The sequence below is a fragment of the Macaca thibetana genome, chromosome 16, assembly GCF_024542745.1.
Source record: "Macaca thibetana thibetana isolate TM-01 chromosome 16, ASM2454274v1, whole genome shotgun sequence".
Lineage (NCBI taxonomy): Eukaryota > Metazoa > Chordata > Mammalia > Primates > Cercopithecidae > Macaca > Macaca thibetana.
Genome location: NC_065593.1, coordinates 3145100 through 3173069, shown reverse-complemented (window position 1 = coordinate 3173069; position 27970 = coordinate 3145100). Strand labels below are relative to the sequence as shown.

At 50.4% G+C, this 27970-nt stretch overlaps 2 protein-coding genes across 2 annotated transcripts; one reads left to right on the top strand and one right to left on the bottom strand.

Moving 5' to 3' along the window:
* Nucleotides 1–56: 56 nt before the first annotated feature.
* Nucleotides 57–27970, top strand: ALKBH5 (alkB homolog 5, RNA demethylase). The gene is made up of 4 exons (XM_050763443.1): nt 57–2318; nt 12441–12521; nt 25578–25733; nt 26244–27970. Exons 1-4 carry the CDS (start codon nt 1549–1551, stop codon nt 26419–26421), a joined length of 1185 nt encoding a protein of 394 aa, XP_050619400.1. The 5' UTR covers nt 57–1548; the 3' UTR covers nt 26422–27970.
* Nucleotides 24229–24715, bottom strand: LOC126938838 (small EDRK-rich factor 2-like). Its single transcript, XM_050763498.1, has one exon. It carries the CDS (start codon nt 24690–24692, stop codon nt 24513–24515), a length of 180 nt encoding a protein of 59 aa, XP_050619455.1. The 5' UTR covers nt 24693–24715; the 3' UTR covers nt 24229–24512.

The window sequence follows — 27970 nt, the reverse complement described above, 5'->3', positions numbered from 1 at the left end:
TGAGGAGCTAGAACCACATGCGCGCGCCACCACGCCCAGTTCTTTTTTTGAAATTTTATTGTAGAGATGGGGTTGCCATGTTGGCCACGCTGGTCTCGAACTCCTGGACTCAAGTGATCCGCCCGCCCTGGTCTCGCAAAGTGCTGGGATTACAGGCGTGAGCCCCCGAGCCCGGCCACGCCTTGGTTGACTGCTTCAAAACTTTTTTGAATTGACTGTAGTCACTATCTATAGCTTAGCCTTATCCTTGCGCCCGTTTGTTTCCTGGAGTTTTCTTCCGTCGTCCCCGTAGGAGGTGCCCCCACGCCCATCTCCAGCACCAACGAGGCTCGACGCCAACCCCAGCGCGCCCCCGCGCCCGCCTTCACCGGGACGTGACTCGTGAAACGTCCGCTCCGAGTGGCGGCGGCAGCGGCGGCAGGCTGGCTTGTACCCCGACAACGCGCGTCTGGCTTGTGCCGGACGTTCCTATCTGGGTTCAGAGGTGGGGTTGGGTGCTCTCGGTCCCGCAGTTTGAGAAGTTTTCGCGGGTTTCAGAAGTTTCCTTAGGAGTCCTAAAGGCTTTCCTCAGGCGGAGTCTCCATTCAGGCACTTATTTAGCCAACCATCTCTCCTTTAGGGGTCCTCGCTGCTCGCCCAGCCGCTAATTAAGTGACGGACGCAGTAACCAAGGAGACTGCCTGATTGACACGCATGATTACCAACCGACTTCCGGAAACTCCAGCCAGGGCCTGCCCGGCGCGTGGCCCACGGCCCAATTAAAGGAGTGGAAGCGCTAAAGGGGGAGGTAACGGAGCGGCCTAGGTTGTGGCGGTTCCCCGGTGATTGCGCGCTGGGGTTGAGGCGTCTGCGGGCATTCGGACGATGCCGTGACGCGGCATGGCGACACTCTTGGCAGTGTGAGCGCACCCCTGTAGAGGGAGCCCTTCGGTCCTGGAGGCGGCGCGGCGTGAAGACAGGTTGCTATTTGAGAGCGCTCCCTCGAAGCCCCTCAGCGAGTGGGGGAGGGGCGGCGGACGGCGAGCGGTCCCTGTCTGCGCTTGCGCTGGCGCCTCTGCCACCCGGCCTGCACGCACGCGCATGCCCGTAGCGCGCGGAGCCGCGGTGGCCGGCGGCACTGCGCGTGCGCGGTGAGGAGCCCGCTAAGGAGCGGCGCTGGCGGACGTCGGGCTGGCGGCCCGTGACGTCGTGAGGAGAGCTTTAAAGTGCGGGCCGGGCCGGGCGTCCGAGGGTCTGGTCGGGAGTCGGGCCGCGTCTCCGCAGCAGCCCTCCGCGGCATGAGGCGCTGCCGACGCCCCTGCCCCCCGGGACGTGGAGAAGGTGGAGGAGGAAGAAGCCCCGTTGTCGCCACCGTTGCATGACCCTTCGCTCCTGAGGCCTTACCCCACGCCCGGACCCTCGACGCCCCCCGCCGGGTCCCCCACTCACGCATGGGGGTTCGGCGCTAAGGACCCCCCTCCTTCCGGGGGCCCCGGGGCGCGTCCCCTTAGAGCCATGCCCGGCTGCCCCGCCCGCCCCGGAGGACCCTAGAGCAGCGTCGCGGGGGCCATGGCGGCCGCCAGCGGCTACACGGACCTGCGTGAGAAGCTCAAGTCCATGACGTCCCGGGACAACTATAAGGCGGGCAGCCGGGAGGCCGCCGCAGCCGCCGCCGCCGCCGTGGCTGCTGCAGCCGCAGCCGCCGCTGCCGCCGAACCTTACCCGGTGTCCGGGGCCAAGCGCAAGTATCAGGAGGACTCGGACCCCGAGCGCAGCGACTACGAGGAGCAGCAGCTGCAGAAGGAGGAGGAGGCGCGCAAGGTGAAGAGCGGCATCCGCCAGATGCGCCTGTTCAGCCAGGACGAGTGCGCCAAGATCGAGGCCCGCATTGACGAGGTGGTGTCCCGCGCTGAGAAGGGCCTGTACAACGAGCACACGGTGGACCGGGCCCCACTGCGCAACAAGTACTTCTTCGGCGAAGGCTACACTTACGGCGCCCAGCTGCAGAAGCGCGGGCCCGGCCAGGAGCGCCTCTACCCGCCGGGCGACGTGGACGAGATCCCCGAGTGGGTGCACCAGCTGGTGATCCAAAAGCTGGTGGAACACCGCGTCATCCCCGAGGGCTTCGTCAACAGCGCCGTCATCAACGACTACCAGCCCGGCGGCTGCATCGTGTCTCACGTGGACCCCATCCACATCTTCGAGCGCCCCATCGTGTCCGTGTCCTTCTTTAGCGACTCTGCGCTGTGCTTCGGCTGCAAGTTCCAGTTCAAGCCTATTCGGGTGTCGGAACCAGTGCTTTCCCTGCCGGTGCGCAGGGGAAGCGTGACTGTGCTCAGGTAACCCACCCGGGTAGAGGGGGCGGCCCTGCGCCTGCTGCCTTAGCTACCCACCCTGGCCCAGAAAGCAGCAGCCCGTAGGAGTCCGCGTTTTTTACAGTTCTGACCAATTCTTCTGTTTGTAGGTTGCAGGGAGCGAGAGAAGGGTTCTGTGTTTAAGATACCTATAGCAAGAAAACAGGGAACCGATGTGGAAATCCTGTCCCCGAAGGCAGGTTTGACGGGATCACTGACTTGACTGAGAATTCATCAAAAGCCATCTTTTCAGAAGGCTGTTCGCTTTGATTTTTTTTTCCCCACCACCCATTTCTTAGCATGAATCCCTTTGTAATTTTTCAGTTTTTCATTCTGGCCTTCCGTTTACAAATCTATACTTAAATTTTTTTTTTTTAAATTTACTATCTAAAAGTCGTTCTTGTTCTGCCATTTTTGGATTCCTTAACCGAGAAAGTAGTCACAGGCAAAGGCCCCAGAGATTATTTAATTGAAGCACATTCTCCATTCCCAGGAGGGGGAGTGACTTCCCTGGAGTTGAACAGATTAGTGATTGGGCCAGGAATAGAGAGCAGCACACTCTTAAAATTCTTCCCTCCTGGCTGCAGAAGAGCCCATCAGTTCTTTGTAAGAACGTAGTCAGGACTGAATACAATAGAATACAGCTGGTCTTTTGACTGTTTGGCCTTATAGTTGCGTGAGCGGTAGAACTTAGGCTTTTGGCCTATATTCGGTTCCCAGATCCTGCTGAGAATTAGCTCAGTGCCCTGGCCTCCAGAGGAGATTGCCAGTGGGAACACCTTTGCTGTTAACGTGAAGTGAAAATTTTTTTGGAAGCTACCTCCTTCAAGTCCTGAAAAAGGTAAACCTAGTAATGTAATTCAGTAATCCCCAAAACCTCTTAGGTCTAGACTGCAGCTGTTCTCAGAGCAGCTTGGTTGACCACCACCAAATACAAGATGAGGACACAGTGGGCTTTTGTCGTGAGCAGCCCAGGTTCTGAAGTGAGTCAGAAGGGCCAAAGTCATAAGGAGAAGCAGTGTCCCTGGTGCCCTCTTCATATCATGAGGGGAGGTCATCTGTCTCATTTGAGTCGAACAGCTGAGGCTCCTTCCATGTTGGGGATGGCAGCAGAGCCTTGTGATGTCCAAGACCTCCTGATGGGAATCTGGGAAGTCAGTAGTAGCAGAAGCGATACTGTGACTCCTTAGGCATCTGAAACCTAGAGGACAGCTTACCTGTCAGATACCTTCTTATCATGGCCTTCTGGGCTTCTCAAATCTTCATGGCGCTCCTAGATGGATGTCTTGGCAGAATGCTTTAACATGGGATTTCCAGGACACACCCTTCCAGCGTGCTCACTGTGTAAGGCAGGTTGGGGTCTGACCCTGTTGAAGGGTTCTCAGTGCTGAAATTACCTCACACAAGGACCATTTGGTCTCTTAGTGGGATACTAATTTTCTGCGTAGTCATTGGACCTCAGGGTGGTTGTCAGGAGGTCTAGTAGTGGTCTGGTGCCTAATGAGGGGATCACAAGGCATTTTTTTGGTTTTGGGACTACTCCTCTCCTTAACACACGCACACCCTGCATTTAAGAACAGAAGTTTCGAGTTCTTAGTATGCAGGTCTGTTAGTGATCAGCAACGGGATTGCATCATCAGGAAAATTCTCTTCATCTTTTCCTCAGAATAGTAAAGTCCTAAAGCTTTCCCAGTCCCTGTCAACCCCTACTGGATTCAGACTTGGCTGTGGAGTTAGTGTGGGAGGCTCAGCGATGTCCTGAAAAGTGCTGCCCCAGGCTTTGAATCCAGCTTTTCTCTTATTTGCTTTGGGATCTTGTAGGCGTTCTCTGAGCTGGCTTTCCCATCTGTAAGTGGGGATGATGCCAACTTCCGAAGCCTATTAGAATTAAATGTGGTGATTTGTTGTCTAAGATAGGGCCTGGCACGGGGTAGGTACTTAACTCGGTGCTTGCTTTCATATACAACCACTCAGTGATCCCCTGCTCTCTCATTGGGGAAGGAACTAGGGATCTGGTGGAACCCAGAACATGGCAGTTTCCCATCATGGAGTTCAAGCCCCATGGAGGCCTCAGACAGGAGGATAAGTTATAGCCCAGGAAGGTAACTGCAGAAGCACACTAAAGGGGGACATCTTTCCCACTTTAGAGTGTTGGAAGTTTAGGGGAGGAAGTGAACTGGAATGTGAAAAGTGACTAGGAATGAGCCAAGCAGAGAAAGATGGAGAAAGTACACAACAGCGGTGTCTTTGACTGCGGTAATAGGAGTAGCCATAGGTAAGAGGGGGTGGATGTTGATGGGAGGCAGATGGAGTTCATTAGTAGAGACTGTGGTTGAGGATGCTCTGGTGAACTCTAGATCAGGGCTTCTCAACAGTGCTATTGTTATTCAGGGCTCAATAATGCTTCATTGTGTGGGGCTGTTCGTGCATTGTAGACTTTTTAGCAGCATTCCTGGCTTCTATCTCCTAGGTGCCAATAGTGTTTTTTATGACAACCAGAAAGTATCCAGACACTGCCAAATGCCAAGGCAGGGGAAGTGCAGAATCCATAGTTGAGAATCACTGCTCTAGAGTCTGGACCCTTCCACTAATTAAATCTTCCTGCACCTGCTTCCTTAGCTTACCTGGTATGCAGGTGAGTGAACACCTGCCCCTCATCAAATCCTGCATATAAGCTGGTAAGAAGTGGTGCTTTCTCGTTTCCTGCTACAGATCCTAGCGCAGAGGTGATGAGCAGTAAAGCTGCAGATTGGAGGGGAGGGGCTGGTGAAAACAGTGGTGCGGTGCAGATGGGGAGGGATTCTAGTAGTAGACATCTTAGTCAGACTTCAGTTGGTGGTGGTGGCAATGGTGTCTGTACCCGTCCAAGACCGCATGGCAGGAATACAATTTTATGTTTAATAGTGATCAGCATGGATGTTGGTGCGTCACATTGACTCAGCAGTGTCTAAACCTGGGCATTTAGAGCAAGGCGTCACAGAATCTTCTGGAAGTGCTTCAGACTCCTTTCCAAACCTAGTTATCAGTTGTCGTTTGTAACCTTCCCATGTTAGGCCTGGGTGTATCCCCTCTTAATGCTGTTCTTTAGGGAAATATTTTTTATCTTCATATCACTTCATCTGTCATTCATTCTCCTATTCCCTGTTGGCTGCATGGGGCAGATTAAAACAGACTCCGATTGGACTAATTAGAATAATTACCTCAAGGCTAATTGCTTACTTGCTGCTATCTTTAATCACTGCTGCATGGTCTGTGGTGGGGTGGCCACATGCCCAGAGACCCAGGCCTAGGCCAGCCGTCTGAAAATGATTGTGTATCACCCAGGCACAGGGCATGCACTGGTGAGCTCAGCCTGTGACTCTTCCAGTTAACAGTTGGTATTGGGTAGAATGGGCACCCCTGTCAGTTCTGGAATAAGTCTGATTTTGTTCAGCTGGTGAAAGCAAAATTTAGCTTTCTGGCTTAAAATAGTTGGGAAAGTAGGGCAGATAGGTCCTGGGCCACATCTCTTGTGTGGACTCTTCTGATTCCACTGGAGGGGGAGGAACCACAGGATGAAGTCAGAGCTGTGCACTGTCAGGAGGAGCTCTGGGCCAGGGGGGTTGGCTGCCCTTGCTGCTGCCAAGGCCTGACAAGAAGTCAGAGGACGGTAAAAGAAAGGAAGCTAGCAGTGAACCATGGTGTTAATCATGAAGTTCAGAGCAAGCAGAGAATAAATAGGCCATAAAAATTTCAGAGCTGCCTGGGCTCGGTGGCTCATGCCTGTAGTCCCAGCGCTTTGGGAGGCCAAGGTAGATGGATTACGAGGTCAGGAGTTTGAGACCAACCTCACCAACATGGTGAAACCCCATCTCTACTAATAATACAAAAGTTAGCCGGGCGTGGTAGTGTGCTGTGTGCCTGTAATCCCAGCTACTCAGGAGGCTGAGGCAGGAGAATCACTTGAACCTGGGAGGCGGAGGTTGTAGTGAGCCGAGATTGAGCAATCCACTCTGGTAGAGTGAGACTCTGTCTCAAAAAAAAAAAAAAAAAAAAGAATTTTCAAGGCCAGGCACGGTGGCTCACACCTGTAATCCCAGCACTTTGGGAGGCCAAGGCGGGTGGATCACGAGGTCAGAACGAGACCATCCTGGCTAACACGGTTTCACCGTGTCTCTACTAAAAATACAAAAACAAAATGAGCCGGCTGTGGTGGCAGATGCCTGTAGTCCCAGCTGCTCGGGAGGTTGAGGTGGCAGAATGGCATGAACCCAAGAGGCGGAGCTTGCAGTGAGCTGAGATCATGCCACTGAACTCCCAGCCTGGCATCCTGGGTGACAGAGCAAGACTCCGTCTCAAAAAAAAAAAAACTTCACAGCTGGCTGGCCAGTAGTAGGTGGATAGCCTTCACTAATACACTGCTAGTTCTCTGGGGGATATAAGCTCATCTTTGCAAATGGGGCTAGTGGGTGTGCATGTGCCCTTTGGTGAGGGTTTCCATAGGGCTAGTGGGTGTGCATGTGCCTTTCAGTGAGGCCAGCAAGGCCCCCAGGACAGGCTTGTTACCAGGAAACGCAGATGGGCTTTTTTTCCCTACCGCCTCTACAACAGAATCCAGAAAGTTTGTTGGCAAACTTGGTTAGAGTTACAGCACCACCATTTTAACTGTTTGACTTCGGGCAAATTAATCTTTTTGGGGCCTCAGTTTTCCTCATCAGCAAAACCGGTCTAATGATGCCATAGAGTTGTTACAGAAGATTGAATCTTTGTCATCTACTGAATGCTTGAAATTTAGCTAAAAGTGTCTCAGGAGATGGGCTACCTTCTGTGTTTAGTACACTGTCTGTATCTTGGTGTATACAGAATTGGGACTCGGCAGGTTGACCTTCCCTCTGGATTCAGAAAGCCCCAGGATTTCTCATAAAGTTAGACCATGTGTCGTCTTGGAGGCATAGGTCTGGTAAATAATTGAGCCTGATCTCACAATCTTGCCCCTGGTTCCAGGTGGCTAGTCTGCTGCCCCCGCCCAAAGCCTGACCTTCTTGGCCTGCGGGCCTGTCAGTAAGGCAGGCAGACATAGCCGGAGAGAGACAGTCACCAGGCTGGGATCTTGGCCAGTCCCTCCATCTCTGGTTCATCCTGGCCTAGGCAGGCCATGGAGTAGATGGGAAATGGTGGCCATCTTGGAAATGTGTCGTAACAACTCAGTTTCCAAGACTGTCCCCTAGAGGAGAGATGTACATAGTCCCTTCAAAGAGTTTTTCAGGGCTGGACGCTGTGCCTCACGCCTGTAATCCCAGCACTTTGGGAGGCCAAGGCGGGTGGATAACCTGAGGTCAGGAGTTCAAGACAAGAATAGCCAAGATGGTGAGACTCTGTCTCTATTAAAAATACAAAAATTAGCTGGGTGTGGTGGCAGGCACCTGTAATCCCAGCTACTCGGGAGGCTGAGGCAGAGAATTGCTTGAACCCAGGAGGTGGAGGTTGCAGTGAGCCGAGATCGCACCACTGCATTCCAGCCTAGGCAACAGAGTGAGACTCCGTCTCAAAAAAAAAAAAAGGCGGCCGGGTGCGGTGGCTCATGCCTGTAATCCCAGCACTTTGGGAGGCTGAGGTGGGTGGATCACAAGGTCAGGAGCTCGAGACCATCCTGGCTAACATGGTGAAACCCCGTCTACTAAAAAAAGAAAAAATTAACCAGGCCTGGTGGCGGGCGCCTGTAGTCCCAGCTACTCGGGAGGCTGAGGCAGGAGAATGGCGTGAATCTGGGAGGCGGAGCTTGCAGTGAGCCGAGTTCGCGCAGCTGCACTCCAGCCTGGGCGACGGAGCGAGACTCCGTCTCAAAAAAAAAAAAAAAAAAAAAAAAATTTTCAGACACCTCATTTAAGTTGCGCCTAATCTTCTGAGGAGGGGCTTGCTGTGATCTTTGTTTTGCAGAGGCGGAAACAGTTCTAAGTGGTAGAATAGTTCAGGTCAACACACATTTCATTTAGTGTCATTGTGCAGGGATGAGTAAGGCCTTTGAAGACCTTTGTCTTGAAGGGAAGACACAATTTCCACAAGGCAGATGAAGTAGCAGAGAGGCATGAGAGGGTGTGGTTGAGCAGTGTAGGGGGAACCCAGTCTGGGGAGTCAGGGAAAGGCTCCCAGAAGAGGACATAGACATATCAGCTCCTTTGAGAGTCACTCTGAGGTATAGGACTAGTGGGTGACATTTGCAACATACTAGTCAATGCTGCTAGGGCTGGGGGGCTCAGCCCAGGCAGGGAGCATGCAAGTCGGACAGCATAAGGTATTTCCTCCTCTCCTTTCCCTGTGAAAACAAAAGAGCAAGAGGTCCTGGAACTTTTCATGCCAGCAGTAGGGCTGGACCCAGGGCATATTAAGTTGCAAGCTGGCAGACTGAGACTTTGAATTTCTCCTGTAGCAAGTAGGTTCCTTAATAGTAAATAATGCCCCGTGGTCTCTGCTCGACACTTTGTGAGATTGGCCAGGAGAGCTTCCCTTAATCGGGACTTGAAGCTCATGTTGCCAGAGCAGCCGGATACTCTGAAGAAGGGTCAGTGGGCTGTGTCATAGCTGCTAGAAAGTTCTAGAAGGCCAGTACTAATGAGCCTTCCAGGTTGTGTCAGTGCCAAAGTCATTTTTGTGGGCCTGTGCAGCCCTACCTCCACACTAGTTCTTCCGAGGCCTGGGCTCCATGGCAGGAACCTGACATGGCTTATTGTTTGTTCTAGAGCCCCTTGGGGGATGGGGTCAGGGAGCATGTGGGCAATCAAGCTTTGACAAACATCTGGATTTGCTCCAGAACTGCATTAAGAAAAGTGGTTCCTTGTTGGAGATGGGAAGTCAGAGCCCTTGGTTATGTGTATAGCCAAGTCAAACAGATTGATAACACTTGTCAGTGGCAGGGAAGGTTGCCTATAGCCAGCGCCACAGATTCAGGACTTAGAAATGTGCCTTTGGGGCCGAGCACAGGGGCTCACGCCTGTAATCCCAGCACTTTGGGAGGCTGAGGTGGGTGGATCATGTGCGGTCAGGAGTTCGAGACCAGCCTGGCCAACATGGGGAAACCATCTTCACTAAACATACAAAAATTAGCTGGGTGTGGTGTACACACCTGTAGTCCCAGTTACTTGGGGGGCTGAGGCAGGAGAATCGCTTGAACCTGGGAGGTGGAGGTTACAGTGAGCCGAGATTGTGCCACTGCACTCCAGCCTGGGCAACAGAGTGAGACTCTGTCTTTAAAAAAAAAAAAAAAAAAAAAGTGCCTTTGGGACCTTTGACAGCTCTTTGGGAAAGTCCTGTGTGTATATATGGGACGGTCTTGCAGTCTAGACCCCCATTCCTCCAGTGTGGAATGATAAAAGCATGGGATGAGAACTAGAGTTCCTAGCTCTGGAAATGGGGCCCAGGAGGCCCCCACTACTGGCAGATCCCTGCAGGGGAAGCCCGGACCGTGTCTCTTTGGCAGACCCTGAATCCAGGGCTCTGGCTTGCCCCAGGATAGTCCAGGACCCTCTGACTTTTGTCAGAGTGCTCAGTAAAGATTGTAGGGTGTCAGGCACCCTGCATTATCTGACTTAATTCTCACAACAGCCCTGCAGGTAGGCCTCTCACCATCCCTTTCCAGGAGTGTCAATCATGTAGTCATATAATGCTGCTGTTCTGCCTTGAAGGGAGAAGGCCCTGTCCCCATTTTTAAAATCTTGTAATCTTAGTAGCAGCAAAAGAACAGCTAAATTATAAAGCATAACAAGATGAATACCCAAGAACCTACTGTTCTCCTTATTACAGATGAAGAAACTGTACAGGTTTTTAGGTTCAGCATGTGATTTAACACAAGGTCACAAAGCTAGTAGGAGACAAGCTCACATTTGAACCCAGGTCTCTTCAACTCCCTAACTCCTGTGTGATTCTTCTCATTGTGGGCTGATGGGTATTAATAGGTATTTGAGAGAAGTTTCTTTGGTCAGTGCTTGAACAAATTCAGTGGGTTCTTTTGCTGTAGTGATTCTCATGTGCTTTAAGTAATGCTTTTTGAAACTCTCATCAGTATTTTGCAATTGATTTCACTATAGACATTTGTCCACTGTCTTTTTTGTGTGTGTGTGTGAGACAGAGTCTCACTCTGTCACACAGGCTGGAGTGCAGTGGCACTATCTCGGCTCACTGCAACCTCTACCTCCTGGGTTCAGCCATTCTCCTGCCTCAGCCTCTGCAGTAGCTGGTATTACAGGCACCTGCCATCATGCCTGGCTAATTTTTGTAGAGACGGTGTTTTACCATGTTGGCCAGACTGGTCAGGTTACGAACTCCTAACCTCAGACAACACACCCACCTTGGCTTCCCAAGGTGCTGGGATTACAGGCGTGAGCCAGTGCCCAGCCTGTCCACTGTCTCTTATGGGACTGGTGTTCATGGAGAAAATTTTGAAAATTCTTGTCTAGGAGCATCTTGAGGGAGAAGGTGTGGAATCTATAAAATAAAGGTTTGGGCCAGGCATGGTGGCTCACACCTGTAATCCCAGTACTTTGGGAGGCCGAGGCAGATGGATCATGAGGTCAGGAGTTCAAGACCAGCCTGACTAACATAGTGCAACCCCATCTCTACTGAAAATAACAAACATTAGACACACGTGATGGCGCGCATCTGTAGTCCCAGCTACTCAGGAGGCTGAGGCAGGAGAATCGCTTGAACCCGGTAGGCAGAGGTTGCAGTGAGCCGAGATTGTGCCACTGCACTCCAGCCTGGGTGACAGAGTGAGACTCTGTCTCAAAAAAAAAAAAAATAAATAAGTAAAATAAAGGTTTGTTCTATCCCCAGCATGAGCTCAAATCACATTTCCAAATCAGAGGTGCCTCCTTAAGGCTGAGCCTGAAGCAGTCTGACTTTGTATCTCTTACTGGCTCTTGCATTCAGTTACTAGATCTGAGGTTTGGCCAGCCTCGCCATCTTGAGGGGTCCTTTCCAGGCCTGCAGTGTTTTTAATAGTTAAGTTTGTGTCTATGTAACTAGCCTTTGAGAAGGGAGCTGATCAGTATCCATGAGAGAAGGGTTTGTGGTACAGGGGCAAGTAGGGAAACTAAGCCATACTTGTCCTACTAGGCCTGTGGCTGAGTGAGTTTCTGGGTGTGTAGAACTGCTGAAGCTCAGTAGAGTAACTTGGAGTGGGAGTGTCTTGTGGCTGCCATGCTTCCAGTGATAGCATGTAAGGGGCTTTGGAGGCTCGGAGCTTGCTTCCAGAGTTTCAAATTGGAATGAGCTAGCTGAGAAGAGGACAGTCATACCCACATTAGTTGGTCTCTGAGCAGTTTTAAAAGTCATATAACTTGTTGAAAATAAACAGATACCAGAGGGAGTCTCCCTCTGTTGCTCAGGTGCAGTGGTGTGATCTCGGCTCACTGCAACCTCTGCCTCCTGGGTTCAAGCGTTTCTCCTGCCTCAGCCTCCTGAGTAGCTGGGATTACAGGCGCCTGCCACCACTCCTGGCTAATTTTTGTATTTTTAATAGAGACGGGGTTTCACCATGTTGGCCAGGCTAGTCTTGAACTCCTGACTTCAGGTGATCTGCCCACCTCGGCCTCCCAGAGTACTAGGGTTACAGGCGTGAGCCACCATGCCCAGCCGGAAATTCTTAAAATACTCAGACACAGCTGTCTTCAAAATTTTGGATCCCCCCAAAAGGAGACTTAAAGTAGACACTCTGTTTTGGAATGAGGCAGTGCTAGCTCTCCCTGGTGAGTCAGTGCTATCAGTGGCTGCTTTGGCTTTCTCTACCTGCTAAAGGGAGGGAGAATGAGGAGAAGATGCAGTGTACTCTCTGGAGTACGCTTTTTAAAAAGGGCTCCTGGCATGTTCAGGGAGAGACTTGCTTCGGGCCTCTGCCTTAAGTGGCCAAGGGGTCTCCTTTGCCTCATACCAGGTTTTTCCTTGAGTATTACAGTCTCTTGGCAAAAGCATCCTGGAGCTTAATATGATACTCCCTTACATGTAGATCCTTGAAACTCAAGTAATGAGTAGAGAGCAGCCATAAGACCTAGGCCATATTCCTGTCCTGTTATATCCCCCAGGATCTTCGGTTGTCTGTCTACTCTTCATGGTCACATGTTCTCTGTTTCTTTTCAGTGGATATGCTGCTGATGAAATCACTCACTGCATACGGCCTCAGGACATCAAGGAGCGCCGAGCAGTCATCATCCTCAGGAAGTAAGTGCCTTGATGTCTGACCTTCTGCCTTACCTGCAGGCCTCTCTGGAGATGTAGCTCTGGGTCCACTTAGAACTCAGCTCCTACGTATCAGTGGCGTGGCAGACTAGAGGGCAGAACTATTAAGTTGTCTTACTTTTTATTTGAATCCTGTGAGGATAAAGTTGTTTTGTCTTTTTATCAGAAAATTAAGTTCTCTGACTGTTTAGGGAGTTTAGGACTGAACAAAAGCATATACTCCCAATATTTGTGGGTATAATCTTGAGACAAGATTTGGGCAACATTCTTCCAAACTTCATTCCACCCCTTAGCCTCTATTCCTCACCTCCTTGGTCCTTATTTGTCACACGTATTCTTGGTGATTATTTTTAGACTGTGCCTTTAGCAGCCTGCTTTAAAAATGCCTGGGTTTTCACTGCTGGGAAGAACAGGGAGTGAAGAGAGGAGACAAGGGTGGGAGGTTAGGATATAGTATTCAGCAGAATCATGGCTTATGGCTCTTCTCTGGGGAGGGAATTGGATGTGCTAATTAACATCAGCAAACCTGGCTTCACCAGCATTTATTTCTTAGACGGAGTGAGTGGAAGAAGCCATAGCCCTACAGACATTGGATCAAGACAAGCCTGCCCCACCGCCCACCCTGCTTTTTTTTTTTTTGAGACGGAGTCTCGCTCTGTCACCCAGGCTGGAGTGCAGTGGCCAGATCTCAGCTCACTGCAAGCTCCGCCTCCCGGGTTCACGCCATTCTCCTGCCTCAGCCTCCCGAGTAGCTGGGACTACAGGCGCCCGCCACCTCGCCCGGCTAGTTTTTTCTATTTTTTAGTAGAGACGGGGTTTCACCATGTTAGCCAGGATGGTCTCGATCTCCTGACCTCGTGATCCGCCCGTCTCGGCCTCCCAAAGTGCTGGGATTACAGGCTTGAGCCACCGCGCCCGGCTTTTTTTTTTTTTAAAGAAAAAGTCTTACTCTTGCTCAGGCTGGAATGCAGTGGTGCCATTGGCCTTTGTAGCTCACTGCATCCTCAAAGTCCTGGACTCAAGTTACCTTCCTGCTTCAGCCTCCTGAATAGCTGGGACAACAGGCATGTGCCACCATACCTGGTTCAAGCCTGCCTTTTGAAAAGAGTTCCAGAGAGGATAGGTGATTGCCCAGAGTCATAGAAGTCAGTAAGCAGAGCAAAACAAGGCTTGACACATATCACTTGCTGTCTTTCTTCTTTCTTCCTTCTTTTTATTAAACTTTATTTTTTAGAATAGTTTTAGATTTACAGACAATTGTGATAGTACAGAGTTCCCATGTACTCTGCATCCCATTTTCCCTATTTAATTTTTTATTGGTATATTAACTAAAGTCCCTACTTTATTTCGATTTCCTTACATTTTTCCTAATGTCCTTTTTCTGTCCCAAGATCATCCTACATTACATTTAGTCGACATATCCTCTTAGACTCCTCTTGGTTATAACAGTTTCTCAGACTTTGCCTTATTCCTTTTTTTGTTCGTTTGTTTGTTTGAGACAGGGTCTCACTCTATCGCCTAGATTGGAATGCAGTGGCGCCATCTCAGCTCACTGCAACCTCTGCCTCCCAGGTTCAAGTGATTTTGTGCCTCAGCCTTCTGAGTAGCTGGAACTATAGGCGTGTGCCACAACACCCAGCTTACTTTTTAAATTTTTTCGTGCAGACGTTGGCCAGGCTGGTCTCTAACTTCTAACTTCAAGTGGTTCGCCTGCCTTGGCCTCCCAAAGTGCTGGGATTACAGATGTGAGCCACCGTGCCCGGCCTGCCTTATTCTTGAAGATATCGACTGGTTAGATATTGTATAGAACGTCTCTCAATTGGGATTTGTCTAATGTTTTTATGGTAAAATGCATGCCATTTTTACTACATACCAAGAATACATACTATCAATGTAACTTATCACTATTGATATTGATCACCTGGCTGATGCACTGTTTGTCAGGTTTTCCACTGTAAAATTACTGTTTTTCCTTACCCATACTGTACCCTTAGGGAAGGAGGCCACCATGCATGCCCACAGTTAGAGTGTGGGAGTTAGCACCATCTCCTTGAGGGGAAGCATCCAGGTGAGTTATTTAGAATTCTTCTGCAGGGGGATTGGTCTGCTCTTCCTCATTTATTCAATCATTTATTTATATAAGTATAATTTTATATAAGTACGGACTTCTGGGAATTTATTTTATGCCCAGATTGTTCCAGCTTTGGTCATTGGTAATTTTTTCTGGCTCATCAACTTTAGTCAGTAAACAATAACTTTGGCCTCCTGGTCCTTTGGGCCCTTAACTCCAGAGTAATGTAGTGGTGAAGTTTCTTTGGTGTGGCTTTGCCACTTTGTCAAGTCAAAACTTTTAGTCTGTTTTAACTATAGTAGATGGGTATGATCCATACCTGTTCGACAGTCCTATGGTACAGGCAGAGCACTGAACACATATGGGAGCTCCAGAAACTTGGGTCGACTTGGTAGTTGGCAGCCTTTCTTTTCTAGCCTAAGACTATTCCCAGAATTTGCCAGAGGAAGGGAAGGGTTTTTATCTGCCTTCTACTTTATTTTTCTTGATTTCCGGCACAGGCCAGAACTCAGAAATAATGGAGTCCAGAGTGTAGCACTCTTTCAGCCTCTCCTCCACAGTCATTTCTTCTCAGGCTGTACCTGGTACCTCCAGCTGCAGCCAGGGATGGGTGGCCTGCCCAGGCCAGGAACCTAGAGAGGAACTTCTAATGTTATATAGAATCAGAGCAGTAACTTCCCAAGTGTTCCTCTCATCTTCTCATAGTAGCTTATTTTGGGGAAATCTTAACTAGATATGCAGGTGGTAGTGGCCGTAGCTGGAGTGTCAGTCTTCTAACTGCTACTTTTTTCTTGAAGGGTGACTCCCATACCTGGCCGCCCAGTTCAGCTGAGTCAGATGCTCCTCAGCACAGCTAAGAGTCTGCATTGTTAATCAGCTCCCTGGGAAGCTTTTTAGCCAGCTGGGCCCCTGGCAGTGGCTTGACCTTGGGAATGGCTGCTGTTGCGTGACTGAGACTCTTCTACCTTCTGACTTGAGAGGGCCCAGGAACCATTCACAGACTGGGCTGGAGGGCAGAAGCACAGAGCTTTGGTGTAAGGGGACTGGAGAAGAGTGGGAGGATGTCCCAGCTTCCCCGGGCAGCTGAGCTGGGGAAGTGCACAACTGTGGGGAACTCTAAAGTATCTGCAGCTCCTGTTATGGTTCATGGACTTGTGTCGTGGACTCTTGTAGTAGTGTGGCCTCCATTGGGAATGCCTTCTCATCTAACATGTTCATCTTCTAATTCATATCCCAACTCCCCAGATAACCTACATGATAACCAGCTCTTCAAATAACCTAGTCATTCTTCATCGCTCAGATTGACCATTTTGACATGCAGAAAGCATCATATAAAAAGCCCTCTAGCATTTTAGCATCACCTAAAGCCCTTTCAGCACACATGCAGACACATACACACACCCCTGTTTGGACTGTCATAGCTCATACGCTTGCCATTGTGAATTTTCAAGTCTGTATTCTGTAGGACTAAGGATATCCCTGTTCATCTGGGGCCTAGCATGAAGTGCAGCCCAGAAGAGGCATCAACTAGTGTGGAGAACAATTCAGGCCAGTGAGGAGCAGGTCTAGAGTAGCTACATGGGCTTGTCTTGGGAAAGGACGGGTTGTGACAGGTTAAAAAGGGGGAGCATCTTGGCCCAGGCATTGCCCAGAGATAAGTAGGATGTGGTCTTGGAAGATACCTGGCTGGTTTGATGTCTTCTGGTGAGGTTGTGTTACAGTGGGTAGAATCTGGGCACTGAGCCTGGCCCTGATTATGGTAGAGGAGTTAGAGCCTGTCCTGCCTTCTCATAAGTTCAGATAAAGATTGCACAGGCAGCTGGGGGAGACCCTGGGAACTCTTGTCACCAGCTCAGGTCAGTCAGAGCTGGAAAGGTCTTTTTAAGGGCCTCATGGAAGGAAACGGGTGGGCGGCTGCCAAGTGCTTTCTGGTTGGACAGAGTGCAGCTTCTTTGAACATGGGTGGTGCCAAGTCTTCGTGCACATGTGCCCTTGTTTCTCACAGGAAGGCTGGAAGTGACCCTTTAAGAGCCTCCCCAGAGTGGAATCCTCAGACTGTCCCTTGGTGTTATAATGTTTGATCTCACAACTTAGCCAGTAAATGGCTGAATGAGACCTGGAACCTGGGTCTTGTGGTTCCTTGGTGGTTTGCACAGTGGAGTACCCCAAGTCCCGCCCTTTTCCCCAGTGTGTCATTGGGATGGATGCTTTGAGTTAGGAAACTGGAGCTCAGATACAGAAGGGCTTTCTTGCCTCTACTGTGCAAGTAGAGAATTGTGTTGATTGGGGAGAGTGTTACGAGTATGTAGGGGGCACTCTACAGAGAGTGGGGTGAGGCAGCAGCTACAGGCTAGTCGGCTCTTTGAGGTGCCTCAGCACCCCCAAATTTCCTGAATGTTGCTGTCTCCCAGCCGACCGAGGGCAAGCTGCCCCAACTTGCAAGTCTTTTCTCTGTAATTGTTGGTAACCCTGGAAGGGGAAGCTGGACCTAACCTCACTGGAGGTGTGGTTAAAGTTCTAAATTACTAGTTAGATAACCAAGAGGCTGACAAACTTCTTGGATATAATAATTCATTTGTGAGGGGAGTCTTCCCGTTTTTCCATGATTCCCTAGTACTCCTACGCTAGTGCGCTCTGTGCTTCTGCTCCTGGTAGGCCTTGCTAGCTACCCTGTGCCAAGCATCCACATACTAACCCTGAAACTAGAAGGTGTGAACTCTGTTTGGAAAGGGGCTCAGATAGGAAGTGAGCTGTCTCAGGTCATCTTGCTAGTTGGAATGACCTTTGAGCAAGGATTTCTGACTTGAGGGAAACATCAAGTATCTACTATGTACAAGGCACTTGAGGTGGGCACCGCAGGAAATTTAGTGCCCCCTTGGTGCTTCACATGTAATAAGTTTGCACTTTGCATGCCATTCCAACACAAAGCAGAGGTGTAAAAGGTGTAAAAGCACAGGGTATTCTCTGCAGGCCCTGCAAAAACGCAAAAACCCAAAAACCCAGGTCGGGCGTGGTGACTCACACCGGTAATCCCAGCACTTTGGGAGGGCGAGGCAGGTGGATCACCTGAGGTCAAGAGTTCAAGACCAGCCTGACTAACATGATGAAAATACTAAAAATACAAGAATTAGTTGGGCATAGTCGTAGGTGTCTGTGATCCCAGATACTCAGGAAGCTGAGGCAGGACAACCACTTGAACCCGGGAGGCGGAGGTTGCAGTGAGCCGAGATCGCACCATTGCACTCCAGCCTGGGAGACAGAGCAAGACTCTGTCTCAAAAAAAAAAAAAAAAAAAAAATTATATCCAGCTTAGCGGGAGGGAAGGTAAAGGCGAGCTTGGTAGATCTGGCCCCTGAGCTAGAAATTGCTAGCCAGGCAGAAATGGTAAGCTCAAAGGCTAGGAGGCAGGGAAATATAGGGGACTTACGTAGATGAGGAATGAAAGAGGGAAGGAGGCCTTCCTTAGGTCAACATTTGATTCTCAAGAGATGGCTTATGGGTCTTCGGGGCCTTTAGTTGGTGACTAGGGCACCCAATCCCTTGATTTCTAGGAGGCCCTCAGGATTGCACTGTGAGACTTGTATTCTTGAGATTGGTACTCTCCAGGTAACCAGATAAAGTGGCACAAAGCAGTATATATAGCCCATTTATTTGCTTTTGGTCAAGTGGAACTCAGCTCAGAGTGATCTGAAGCTGGGAAAAGCAGCTGGAGATCCCTTTGCCAAGTGGTAACCTAAGCTGATGTGCGCTAGGCTCTGTGCTAGTACCTGGAATGGGGTTTGTATGGGTTCCTGTTCTCTTTTGTCCTTTGGGAAAAGGCAGACATTTAGCATCTCACCAGGAACTGGTCAAAGAAGACTTTCCAGAGAAGTGCCACCTGAAGGTAGTCAAGGATGCTTGGGCCTTAGCCAGCATAGAAGGCGGCTCAGGGGCAAAGATAGTTCAGTCAGAAGAGATGCTCTTTACAGAGGCGTGGAGTCCAGGAACTCTGTTCTGGAGCATAGAATAGATAAGGAGTGGAGGACTTGATACACTGGCCTAAGACAGAAAAAACTTCACGCTGTGTAGAGAGATGTTGAGGGTGCTGGGGAGCCATGGAGGCATCTGAGAGATTGTAGGAAGCTGAGCTCAGTAGCTTACTTGATGATTAGATCCACAGAGTTCGAGGAGTCAGGAGGAGACCCTCCCTGAGAACAGAACAATCTGAAGGTGAGGCTGAGTGGATGGATGAACAGTGGAAGGAAATGGAGGTCTCACTCTGGACTTCATTCCTTAGGAATGGGATGAGGGGTGCCTAGCTCTTGGTTTCTCTGACCAGGGCTTGATGTTGCTCCTTTCTCCATGATTTGTGTCTCCTGTGGTTAGACTTAGCTCACATTTGTTCCCTAGTTCAGTAAGTCTGTGTCCACATGTATACACCCTGCCCTTTTGGCAGCCTGATTGTTCTGATGTGTCTGTGGCCTGCCCAAGGAATATGGGTACAATGGGATCACCAGGGAAGTGACAGACTTGGGCTTCTGCCCTGGCTCTGCCACTCCTCTCCACATGCAATCTTACCGGAGCACCTGTAAATTGGGCAGTTGTGGTTAAACTTGTGAATGCTAGGTGGTCTTCTAAACTCCTCCTGGCTGGGTGTGGTGACTTGCACTTGTAATCCCAGCACTTTGGGAGGCCAAGGTGGACGGATCGCCTGAGCTCGGGAATTTGAGACCACCCTGGGAAACATGGTGAAACCCCATCTCTACTAAAATACAAAAAAATTAGCCGGACGTGGTAGCACGCGCCTGTAGTCCCAGCTACTTGGGAGGCCGAGGCACGAGAATCACTTGACCCCGGGAGGCAGAGGTTGCAGTGAGCCAAGATTGTGCCACTGCACTACAGCTTGGGCTACAGAGTGAGACTCCATCTTAGATAGATAGATGAATAGATTAATTAGATAGATTAGATTAGATTAGATAGACTGATTCCATCTCAGATAGATAGATAGATTGCACCACTGCTCTCCAGCTTGGGCTACAGAGTGAGATTCCATCTCAGGTAGGTAGGTAGGTAGGTAGGTAGATAGATAGATGGATGGATAGATAGATAGGTAGATAGATAAGATAGATAACCAGGTGTGGTAGATAGATAGATAACCAGGTGTGGTAGCATATACCTGTAGTCCGAGCTACTCGTGAGCCTGAGGCAGGAGGATTGCTTCAGCCCAGGAAGTCAAGGCTGCAGTGAGCTGTAATCCCACCCCTGCACTCCAGGCTGGATGACAGGGTAAGACCTTGTTTCAAAGAAAGTAATTGGCTGAACGCGGTGGCTCAAGCCTGTAATCCCAGCACTTTGGGAAGGCCAAAGCAGGCAGATCATGAGGTCAGGAGATCGAGACCATCCTGACTAACACGATGAAACCCTGTCTCTACTAAAAATACAGAAAAAATCAGCTGGGCGTGGTGGCGGGTGCCTGTAGTCCCAGCTACTTGGGAGGCTGAGGCAGGAGAATGGCATGAACCCAGGAGGCAGAGGTTGCAGTGAGCCAAGATCGCGCCACAGCACTCCAACCTGGGTGACAGAGCGAGACTCCATCTCAAAAAAAAAAAAAAAAAAAAAAACCTGTTGTTGGCAGGAGGCTGGAAGATGGGTAGGGAGAGTCCTATGAGGGGAGTGGGTACTATTGCAGGAAAGCCAGCGAGGTACAGGCCTGAGCTTTGTGGGAGTTTGATTCTCAAAGGTGCTGGAGCTTAGACCTTAGCTCTAGGGAACCAGGTCACTAAATACCCAAGAGGGTGCTTGGACAGGCCTCTGCCTCGCTTTGTTGGAAAGCCAGGCTTTTAGCACAAGGATGCCTGGTAAAGGTGGAGCCAGAAGTTAGAGAGTAGTTGGTAGCTGGCTGGGGACTGCCCTTGCTCCAGGGTCATTGTGGCCTGAGTGCAGGCTGGTTTACCATCTTCCCAGAAATGGTGGCCCTGCCACCTGCACAGTGCTCTCTTGCACTGAGGAGGGCCCATCAGCACTTTATTTTTTAATTAAAAAAATATATATATATATGGCCGGGCGTGGTGGCTCAAGCCTGTAATCCCAGCACTTTGGGAGGCCAAGACGGGCGGATCACGAGGTCAGGAGATCGAGACCATCTTGGCGAACACGGTGAAACCCCGTCTCTACTAAAAAAAAAAGAAAAAGAAAAAAAATTAGGACCAGGTGCGGTGGCTCATGCCTGTAATCCCAAGCACTTTGGGAGGCTGAGGCAGGCAGATCACGAGGTCAAGAGATCAAAACCATCCAGGCCAACATGGTGAAACCCTGTCTCTACTAAAAATATAAAAATTAGCTGGACGTGGTGGCACGCGCCTGTAGTCCCAACTACTCAGGAGTCTGAGGCAGGAGAATTGCCTGAACCCGGGAGGCGGAGGTGCAGTGAGCCAAGATCGTGCCACTGCAGTCTAGCCTGGAGACAGAGCAAGACTGTTAAAAAAAAAAAAAAAAAATTAAGTAGGGACAAGGTCTTTCTTTGTTGCCCAGGTTGGTCTGAAACTCCTGGCTGTAAGTAATCCTTCTACCTTGGCCTCCCAAACTGCTGGGATTACAAGTGTGAGCCACTGTGCCTGGCCCCACCTGTGCTTTAGAGGCCATTACAGAGTAGTAGGTGGACTTTGTGACTCAAGCTAGTGATTTGCTCTGGGATTTAGCTTTGCTTTCCTATCCCTGCAGGGAGAATAATTCACCCCAGCAGCTTTTCTGGAGGACTTAGGATAAGATCAACTCCCTCCCTTCCCTTAGGTTCACACATTAGTGCTACAGCCATCCTTTGTTGTGACCTCCCTTGTCCCTGCTTTGTCCTGACACTGTAGGTGACCACTCTGGGTATCATGGTCAACCCCCATCTCGCATGCCCAAGGTGCCTTGCTCTGACCTTTGAATACCTACTCTGATCTGTAAGGCAGGTCTTCATTCCTGTTGTTACCTGAAGATGCCTGGGTCCAGACCTTACTGCTAGAACTAGGCCTCCTGGCCGGGCGCGGTGGCTCAAACCTGTAATCCCAGCACTTTGGGAGGCCGAGGCGGGTGGATCACGAGGTCAGGAGATCGAGACCATCCTGGCTAACATGGTGAAACCCCGTCTCTACTAAAAATACAAAAAACTAGCCGGGTGTGGTGGCGGGCGCCTGTAGTCCCAGCTACTCGGAGGCTGAGGCAGGAGAATGGCGTAAAACCCGGGAGGCGGATCTTGCAGTGAGCTGAGATCCGGCCACTGCACTCCAGCCTGGGTGACACAGCGAGACTCGGTCTCAAAAAAAAAAAAAAAAAAAAAAAAAAAAAAAAAAAGAACTAGGCCTCCTGAATCCAAATTCGTGGCTCTCTCTGCTAAACCCTGAAGATCTGACTTGCACCATGGGAATTGGTTGCCTTTTAACTGGGCAACCTATAGGGTCTTTTAACTGGGCATGTTCTGAAGTTAAGCTACTGGTGGGCACTGGGCTTGAAGTCAAGCTCTAGCCTGGCATCCTGCAGCTTAGTGGATTTTTGGAAGTGTGGAGAGGGCAGGAGCTTCTCCAACTGTTATGAGATGTGACAGTCCCAGGGGATGTGTCAAGAGCTCTCATTTTGGTGGTTCTGCTTTTCTCTTACCATCCATCATTCCCCCGAAGAAACAACTCCAGAGTGCCCCCACCAGGGCTTCACTGGGGCTTTTGGAGCACTCAGGGACCTTCCTTTGCTGAACCATGGGCTCCCTGGCACCTATAGGGTCTTAGCTTTATGGATACCAGAGGAGGGACTTTCTTCAGTGAGGCCCTTAGAGTTCTTTAAGTCAAGCATAATGGCTAACGTTTAGTCTGATCTCTGCACCTGGACCTCTCAACTTGGTGGCACGACACCTGGTAAAGAAGTGCCACCAAAGGTCATTGGGCCAGGTGCGGTGGCTCACGCCTGTAATTCCAGCACTTTGGGAAGCCAAGACGGGCAGATCACCTGAGGTTGGGAGTTTGAGACCAGCCTGACCAACATGGAGAAACCCCATCTTTACTAAAAATACAAAATTAGGCCGGGCGCTGTGGCTCAAGCCTGTAATCCCAGCACTTTGGGAGGCTGAGGCAGGCGGATCACGAGGTCAGGAGATCGAGACCATCCTGGCAAACACGGTGAAACCCTGTCTCTACTAAAAATACAGAAAAATTAGCCGGGCGTGGTGGCGGGCGCCTGTAGTCCCAGCTTCTAGGGAGGCTGAGGCAGGAGAATGGCGTGAAACTGGGAAGCAGCGGAGCTTGCAGTGAGAGGAGATAGCGCCACTGCACTCCAGCCTGGGTGACAGAGCGAGACTCCGCCTCAAAAAAAAAAAAAAAAAAAAAATTAGCTGGACGTGGGGGCGCATGCCTGTAATCCCAGCTACTCAGGAGGCTGAGGCAGGAGAATGGCGTGAACCCAGGAAGTGGAGCTTGCAGTGAGCCGAGATTGCCCCACTGCACTCCAGCCTGAGGGGACAGAGCAAGACTCCGTCTCAAAAAAAAAAAAAAAAAAAAAAAAGAGTTAGAGACCAGCCTAGGCAAAATGGTGGTACCTTGTCTCTCCAAAAAAAAAAAAAAGCATTAGCCGGGCATGGTGGCCCAGGCCTGTAGTACTAGCTCCTTGGGAGGCTTGGGCAGGAGGATCTCTTGAGCCTAGGAGTTCAAGGGTGCAGTGAGTTGTGTTCATACCACTGCCCTCCAGACTGGGCCACAGAGCAAAACATGACTTTTTTTTTTTTTTTTTTAAAGAATGATTTTATTCTATTTCACATCATCTCTGGTAGTTGCTCAGTACCACCTCTACCCAGAGAATTCCAGCCTTGAAGGAGGCAACTTGCCAACTTGCCTTCCATTCCTTAGACCCTTAGCACAAAGAAGCCTTAGAGCCAGTCACATTTCTGTCCTTTGCTCAGATGGGGAAACTGAGGAAGGAAGCCCCAGGAAGGATGGTGACTAGCCTGGATTCTGAGTGGCAGTGCCAAGACTAGATTTTCTCCTGTTGATGCTAGGTTCTGCATCTATGAGTCTGGAGCAGTCCAGAGGAGCCTGAGACTGGAGAGCCACTCACTGCAGCTGAGCCCTTCTGGCTTCCCCCTCTACAAGGCCAAAGCAAAGGGATGGGGATGCCTGTCTTACTTGCCTACACACCAGTTTGGGCCTGAGGCATCAGAACGTTGGTTCCCAGCTGGAAGGAAGGAGATGCCCCTGCTGCCTTTAGGAGAGATTTCCTGCCCAGGTTCAGAGTAACTGTTGCCTGTCAGGCTTGAAGTCTCACTTTGGCTTTAAACTTTCCCCTGTGACTTGCAGGATGCATGACTTACTGCCTTTCTGATCCTTCCCATCAGGCCAGCCAATAGAATGTGGGGAGGCAGCCATGGGGAATGGGGGGAACTGTGAAGACAAGATGCAGTTGTTACCAAGGATGCCAAGCAGCCTAGCCCAAGGCAGTTCTTGGATTTCCCTCCTGCTTACTTTTCGTCAGCATCCTCTGGTATCCTTAGAGTCCTGCTCTGACTGCAGCCCATAATTCTTTGGAACTAAGTTACTACTTTGTGTCTAGCAGACCCTGGAAAAGATGCCTTCAGGGTCTCTGCTAGCTGTGTCCTGTCACTTCCCACCCAGTCTATTTTTTTTTTTGAATTACAAAGCTACTTTTAATACTTTGGGGTGAGCCCCACAGGAATAAAAAACACTGGGAAGAGGTAACCCCCCCACCCCTGGGAGTGGCCCAGGGGGAGAGAGGCTGCCTGAGGGGAACGAAGCACAAAAGGGACCCGCTGCAGACTCAGGGCAAAGGGAATGCCATCGGTGCTGGGACCTGTGAGCACTACAGGAGGAAACGCGAACGTGGTGGGACTGGCTCCAGGCACACAGGCGAAGGGCAAGAGGGTTGGACACGAAGCCACAAAGCTACTTGGGTTCCTCCTTCTTCTCGTTTGCCTTTTTCTGCTTCTGCCGCATGATCTCCGAGTCCCTCTGCTTGCAGGCGGCAGCAGAAAGCCCGTCATCTTGGCGCTTTCCCTTAACCGAGTCGCTCTGCTTTTTCATATTCTTCTGGCGGGCGAGCTCACGCTGGTTACCGCGGGTCATGGCGACGGCAGCGGCTCCCCACCCAGTCTATTACATGGGTCCTTCTGCCCTTTGCTCCCACCTGCCTGACTTGCCAGCCTTCTCTGTACCATACAAAGAGCCTAAGGGCTTCTTTGAGGTTTTCCAGGCCAGCTCCCTTCTGGTCTGGCTTCATAAAGGACTTGGATCACTGCCCTAAGTTATCTCTACCCAGCTTCTCCATCCCCCTCTTCCTCATCTGTATTTGTGTGCCTTCCCTTTACTCGGCAGTGTATTCCTTGAAACCTGTACCTATACCTGCTGCTTGGTGGGGACTGTGCCTTCAAAAGCCCTCTGGCCTCTACGTTGTCTGCATCCTGAAATGAGCAGAAATCGCCAGGTGACTGCTCATGGTTGTGGAGTGGGCCTGGGTTCCCCACCCTGGCTCTGCCACTCAGTTTCAGCATCCTTGTCTGTACAGTAAGAAAATAGGGTAGCTCTGGCTCTCTTTCTCTCCAGCCCCTCTACAGGCCTGGACCAGGGATCCTTCCTGTGTTGGGACCCACCAGTGGGGCCGTTGGTCTTCTGGCAAATGAAGTAGATGGCCCCAGAGAACCTGTGGGTCCAAGTGGAGTGAGGTGAGGCTGCTTCGTTCAGCTGAGAGTGAGCCCTGGGATCTTTCCCCTAGGGTAGTACAGCCTATCCTTGGGAGTTTCCAAACAAAAGTGTTCCCATTCCTTACTCCTAAATGTGGACTTGAGGAGGGTCTTTGAAAGTCAGCTAGACCGATCTCTAGTTGAACCTCAAGGACTGAGGTTCGGAGCAGAGACTGCTGGCTCCCACTTTGCCTGGCCAGAGAATTGGTCTGATGGTGCCCACACCTTCACCAGAGGCCCTTTGGTGACCCCATGTATGTTTCCTTTGCAGGACAAGATTAGATGCACCCCGGTTGGAAACAAAGTCCCTGAGCAGCTCCGTGTTACCACCCAGCTATGCTTCAGATCGTCTGTCAGGAAACAACAGGGACCCTGCTCTGAAACCCAAGCGGTCCCACCGCAAGGCAGACCCTGATGCTGCCCACAGGTACTAAGCTTAAGTTGATTCCAGAAGGATAAGAAAGATATGGAAGAGCATTCTAGGCAGAAAATACTGTATGAGCTAAACCCTGAGACACAAAAGAGCTTTGTGGTTTCAGGGGATAATGGGGTTGGTAAGTGGAGAAGGGAGTGTTGGGAGGCCCAAGAGAGAGAAAGTGGGTAGAGCTGGGAAGTAAAGGTAGATGGCAGAACGATGCAGAGTCTTGAGGCTGTGGTAGGGAAGATCTCTGTCCAGCAGCCCTGGCAGTGTCCCAGGGCACCAGACTCTGAGCCAGGCAGACCCCACAGGGCAATTGGGAAATGTCCCAAAGACTGGGGTGGTCACTGGCAGTTAGTGGGCAAGAACCTCTGATACCAGGGCCTCTGCCAGGACTACCCTTCATTGAGGACCACTGAGCTGGAGTGACCCATCCCAAGGATGAGACCAGGTATAGTGGTAAAGCCAGGCCCCTCCTGACAGCCTCTCAGATAACGCCCTGCTTCCCTTTCCTTGCAGGCCACGGATCCTGGAGATGGACAAGGAAGAGAACCGGCGCTCGGTGCTGCTGCCCACACACCGGCGGAGGGGTAGCTTCAGCTCTGAGAACTACTGGCGCAAGTCCTACGAGTCCTCAGAGGACTGCTCCGAGGCAGCAGGCAGCCCTGCCCGAAAGGTGAAGATGCGGCGGCACTGAGGTCTACCCGCCGCCCTCCTGGGAACTCTGGCTCATCCTTACGTAGTTGCCCCTCCTTTTGTTCTGAGGGTTTTGTTTTTGTTTATTGGGGTTTTTTTTTTTTTTTTTTTAATTCTATATATTTTTCCTTGGTTTTGTTGCCTGTTAAGGCTGAAGAATAGAATTGGCCAGGACCTGGGTTCTCATATTCTTGGTATTTCTCCTGGATGAAAAGGTTGTTGGCATCTATAGGGGACAGAGGCTGATGCTGGAGTGGCCAGTAGAGGTGGTGGAGCAGAGCAGCCATCTTTTAAGTGGGGCTGTATCAGGCTGGGTTTATTTAAAAGCAACAAAATGTTTTGGTTAAGAAAATTATTTTGCTTTCCATGTAAATCTCTGCAGTGTTCTAAACAAAGTTCAGTCTTCTGCCCGCCCCTTTTCTCCACTGGATGTCTGTACTTGGTTGAGGTCTCCTGGAGCCTCAGGCTCTACATGGGGGCTGCTGTTCTCCACTTCTCACCTGCCATCCACGCCCTGCAAGCTCATGCAAACACCCTTTCTTCCTCCTGCGGCAGAGTTGTTCAGGTTGCCTGGGCAGGGGCTTAAACAGTGCCAGCCCCTGCCATCCCAAAGCTATTGTTAAGCCCCCCAGGCTTCCTCCACCCACGTCCACTAGCCTACTCTGTCCACAGTTCCTTGGGCTGCTGAGGGGCTAGTGCAGTGGTCCTGACCTCTCTTATCAAGAGCACACTTTTTTGCTGGTTGCTCCTTTTGAGCATATGCGTGTGATTATTTGGAACAGTTAGACTTGCCACGTTGGGTCAGTTTTAGAAATTGTTTCTAGCTAGAGGGACTGGTGTCCTTCCAAGTCTAGCATTTGGGGTATGGAAAATTGTTGTGGTGTGTGGTAGGGTTTTTGTTTTCTTTTGTTTTGAGTTTTTTTCCCCCTTTAGTCTCCTGGCTTTTTCCTTTCCCCTCCCTTCTCCATTGGCCAGCTTGGGCCTCATCCTCATGTCATCCTTCTAGGAAGGCGCCTGCCCCCTCTTGTCTGCCGGCAGCATGCATCCAAGGCCAGAACTCAGGCCTGCAGACTGGGCTGGTGCTTCCTCCGCTTCAGGGTATGGGAGTTGGTGAAGGGGCTTTCAGAAAAAAAAGGTAAAGTCTTTGGTAGCGTCTACCCACTCAGATCCTGGAAGGCAGAAAGGTTTTGTGGATCTAGATTCATTAGGAATGTCTTCTTGTCAGCCAGGCCAGGACCTGGGCTTGCCAAGAGCCGAGGCCCTCCCAGCAACCAGGATACCACCACTTTGGGGGCTTTGTGTACAGAGGTCTGGGCCTGAGACCTCATAGGCTGCAGAAATCTGGGGCAGCCACCATCAAGAAGCCCCTCTCAGGGGCCAGAACTCCTTTGCCAGCGTGGATTTCTCAAGTCGGGACTGCATAATTAAAGCAGTTGCAGTTTTATTTTTTTTACAGCTTTTTTCCCAAAAATGATTTGTAGTTGTGTGTGCAGCACTTTGCCCTGATATGTGTGCTCTACAATAAAAACCAAATCTAATATATTTTGAAA